This window comes from Saccoglossus kowalevskii, chromosome 18, assembly GCF_978046115.1.
Source record: "Saccoglossus kowalevskii chromosome 18, keSacKowa6.1, whole genome shotgun sequence".
Taxonomy (NCBI): Eukaryota; Metazoa; Hemichordata; class Enteropneusta; family Harrimaniidae; genus Saccoglossus; species Saccoglossus kowalevskii.
The window spans coordinates 28,430,209-28,434,061 of NC_140658.1; the positions used below are offsets into that span (position 1 = coordinate 28,430,209).

At 35.5% G+C, this 3,853-nt stretch overlaps 1 protein-coding gene across 1 annotated transcript; it reads left to right on the top strand.

Moving 5' to 3' along the window:
• Positions 1-214: 214 nt before the first annotated feature.
• LOC146732006 (medium-chain acyl-CoA ligase ACSF2, mitochondrial-like) lies at positions 215-2,152 on the top strand. The gene has a single exon (XM_085493054.1). It carries the CDS (start codon positions 215-217, stop codon positions 1,892-1,894), a length of 1,680 nt encoding a protein of 559 aa, XP_085349180.1. The 3' UTR covers positions 1,895-2,152.
• Positions 2,153-3,853: the final 1,701 nt, after the last annotated feature.

Consider the following 3,853-nt stretch of genomic DNA (forward strand, 5'->3'; position numbering starts at 1 on the left):
ATAAATTAAAAACCGATATATATTAAATGAAATTTGTGAGTAAGAACCAATTTTGAATGAATTGTTTGTTATCAATAATATATTTAAATCATTATTTTTACCATTATAAGGATTTATATATTTCACCAATTCAAATATACAGTAGATTGTCATAGAAAATATATATGTGATTTGCATTTTTATAAATTTCCAGTTCTATTTCCCAGATACCAATATGAGCAGTGGTTGCAAGACTAAACTACAGAAGAGCTATTATCACAGTGCCTCAGCTCAGCCTTTCCTTGGAAAAACTGTCCACGAACTGCAAGATGATGTGGCCAGGCAATTTCCGGATAGAGATGCACTCGTGTTCTGCGAGAGCGGCAAGCGAATATCATTTAAACAATTTTTAGATGATACCAATCAACTTGCAAGTGATTTAGTCAAGCTTGGTCTAAAACCTGGTGAGAGAGTTTGTCTCTGGATGGGCGATGGATACGAGTGGATGTTGTTGAATTCAGCTGCTATTAGAGCTGGACTAATTGCACTTGAAATGGCAGAATTACAATCGGTGGATCATTTAAAATACACAATAAATCAAACGGAGTGTTCTGCTATGTTTGTCGGCTTCAGTCTATACAATCAATATGAAAAATTAAAACACGTTTCTCCCGATATAGAATGTGACACACCAACATTATCTCGTGTACCATCATTGCGTTACATCATAACATTCGACGATGACTGTCCTCTCATCGGATGCAGCATCGTAATGCACGAGGGCAAACTTCGAGGTCGTGGCGGACTAGAAGAATATCAGGTAATAAAGGATTTGAAGAGCAAAGTTAGTGCAGATGATCCTTATATGATAACCTTCACGTCTGGCAGCACTGGACACCCCAAACCCGTAGTTCGCACACATAGAGGCACATTAGAGAATATGTACGCCTTGAAATGCCATGCAACACATGATGACCAAAGCATAACGAGAGTTCTCAAATTAGGATCCCTTGTATCATCATGTGGCTTATACCAAGCTATGCTACTAACATGGGGTGCAACACTAGTTTCACCAAGACCTACAGAAGATTTCACTGGTGCATTAGAGGCCATTGAGAAAGAAAAATGCAATTTCGCTCTGTTATTTCCTCAGTACTTATCGCAAGCTGTTAATCAGCAAAATATTGCGAAGTTTGATGTTTCATCACTAAAGCGATGTTGGTGTACTGGGAATGTCTTCTCAGAAGGCAACGTTCTGAATGCTGTCAATTTATTATGCGGTAATGCAGTTGTTCTCTATGGAACGAGAGAAACTCTTTATATAAGCATCGGGGATGTATCGTATACATTAGAAGATAGAATTCGTGGGAAAACCCGAGTATTGGGACATTGTGAAGTGAAAATTACAGACACAGATAAACGCATTATGCCTGTTAATACTACAGGTGATATATGGGTGCGTGGGCCATATCATTTCCAGTGGTATTATGGTGACAAAGAACGCACAGAAAAAGTCAAACATTCTGATGGTTGGTATTATACTGGAGATCTGGGTCAGATGGATGAAGATGGTCGGTTGGTTATATCCGGTAGAAGAGACGACATGATTGTAAAAGGCTCCCACAATGTTTTTCCGGCGGAAATCACAAATTTTCTTGGAGATCATCCAAAAGTGAAAGATGCACAAGTAGTTCCTGTTCCCGATAAGAATTATTTGAGCGAAATTTGCCTTTGTCTTGTGCTGAAAAAAGGAACCACTTGTACTGATGGTGAAATGATGGAATTTCTAACTGGGAAGGTGTCCCCGTTTTTTATGCCGAGATATATTCTCTTCTTCGACAAATTTCCAGGCGTGTGTTTGAAAGTAAATCGACGAGCTATAATGAAAGAAGCAATCACCCGCCTTGGACTGTAAATGCGCGTGCATTACACTTTTAACAATTCGCGGTAGTAGCTGAACATTTATGTTATTTGCTATATTTTATTCAAAAACGAAATAATGACAAGAAATACAGGTAACTAAATAAATATATAACACAGGTAAAATAAATAAAATAGAAAGTAAATAAATTAATTAAAATAATGAATAAATTAGAAAATAAATAAATTGATTAAAAAATGAATAAATGAAAAATAAATTAATAAATAAACAAATTGTTGAGATCAAAGCTAAGGAGGTAGAAGAGGAGTTTATTCAGTTCAAGCATGACATGTAATCAGAATAGCGGTACAGAGTGTGCATGAAATTAGAAAATATGATAAGTCAAACAAACTTAATTCTGCAACTGCATTTTTTCTCCAGGTCGTGGACGGATCGTCACACTTACGTGCTTAATCTCACAAACACTATCTATAATCGAACTATCTAATTGAAGGCTTACTTAATTTTTCCAAGAGTATTGTTCGTTTATTTGCCTTACTCTAGCCAGGAACCTTATCAAAGTGTCGTTAATAGAGTTTGACTTCACATGTTTACTTTCTGAATTTTAAAAGGCGAGTAGCATCGGCAAAAATTCGAACGTCTAAAGAGTTTGTTGATTTATTAATATCATTGGCAAGAAAGACAATATTAGAAACACTGCGTTCAACCGATTTAAGGGATGACGGGCAATCATAGACATCTACGGCCTGTTAGAAACTAAAGAAGTAGAAGACTATTATTTCATAGTCTCGTTTTGTAGAAGAGTGTCATGGTCTACGGTATCGAAAATTTTGTTGAATGAACATACCAAAAACAATTCTACAATTGCTGATAAGATGAAAACAAGATCTGCGATATGTTTCCAAATCCCGAGTGTCCACAGGAATATTATTTTTTCAAGAAAAGACAAAAGGTGTGTTCGGGGAAGAATTCAATCGTAGTCGTCGCGCCACGCATCCGCAGAAATATGGGGTCTCATATAAACAATGATGGCGACTTCGACTACGACCACAAACTGAGACGTTTGTATCAAAGTTTAATTAGGTATTTGTTTTTTTAAGTCGCGTCCAAGTCAAATTTCATACTTGTGATTTCCGTTAGTAGATGCAACATGCGCAGCGCGACGACCACTGCCCTTTAATTATTATAATTATTGTCTTTTGATAAAATTATAAACTATTATACACTGTATACTGAAAACAAATCGAGAAACAAGCAGCAAAGACATGCAAAATCGTTATGTTTAGTATGACACGTTTCAGTTATTGGCCACGTCGTATCCCAATAGAGTGGGAATTCATAAACATAAACCAGACTCTAACTAGTTCATGACAAAGGAAAGAAGAAAGTATTTGGACTAGACTAATATATGTCGAAGCGACGACAGGGGAAAGCATGAAGGGATTAAAAGGAATGGAAAAACAAATCTAGAAATTATCGCAGTTAATTGGAGCGTGCAGTTTACAGTTTAATTATATACATGTATCACTGACAAATACAAATAAAGTTTTTATCAAACATCCTTGTACAATGTTTCAATTAAAACGCATAGAAATAATTTTAAGATATTAGCATTTCAAATCTGATAAATTAAATTTCAAATATGAATCTTGAACGTTGAACATCTCTGTACAATATCTGATGTTTCAACCGCAATTGCAATGCAAGTATATAGTGTGTCATGCACGAACGCCATAATTAACATCATAACACATTCAAAAATGAGAATTTAAATATCAAATATGAGAAAGTAAATCTAACATATGACGCTTGAACTAACGATCTTGAACTAACGACTTTTTTTTCCAACTTTTATTTTTAATAAAACAATTCCTGTCACATGGCTTATATGATAAAATAGTACATAGTGAGTGGATCGGAGATTTGATGAGTGGAACGCCACATAAATTATAGGATAGAGTGGATATAGTGAGTGAAGTACCACACAAATTA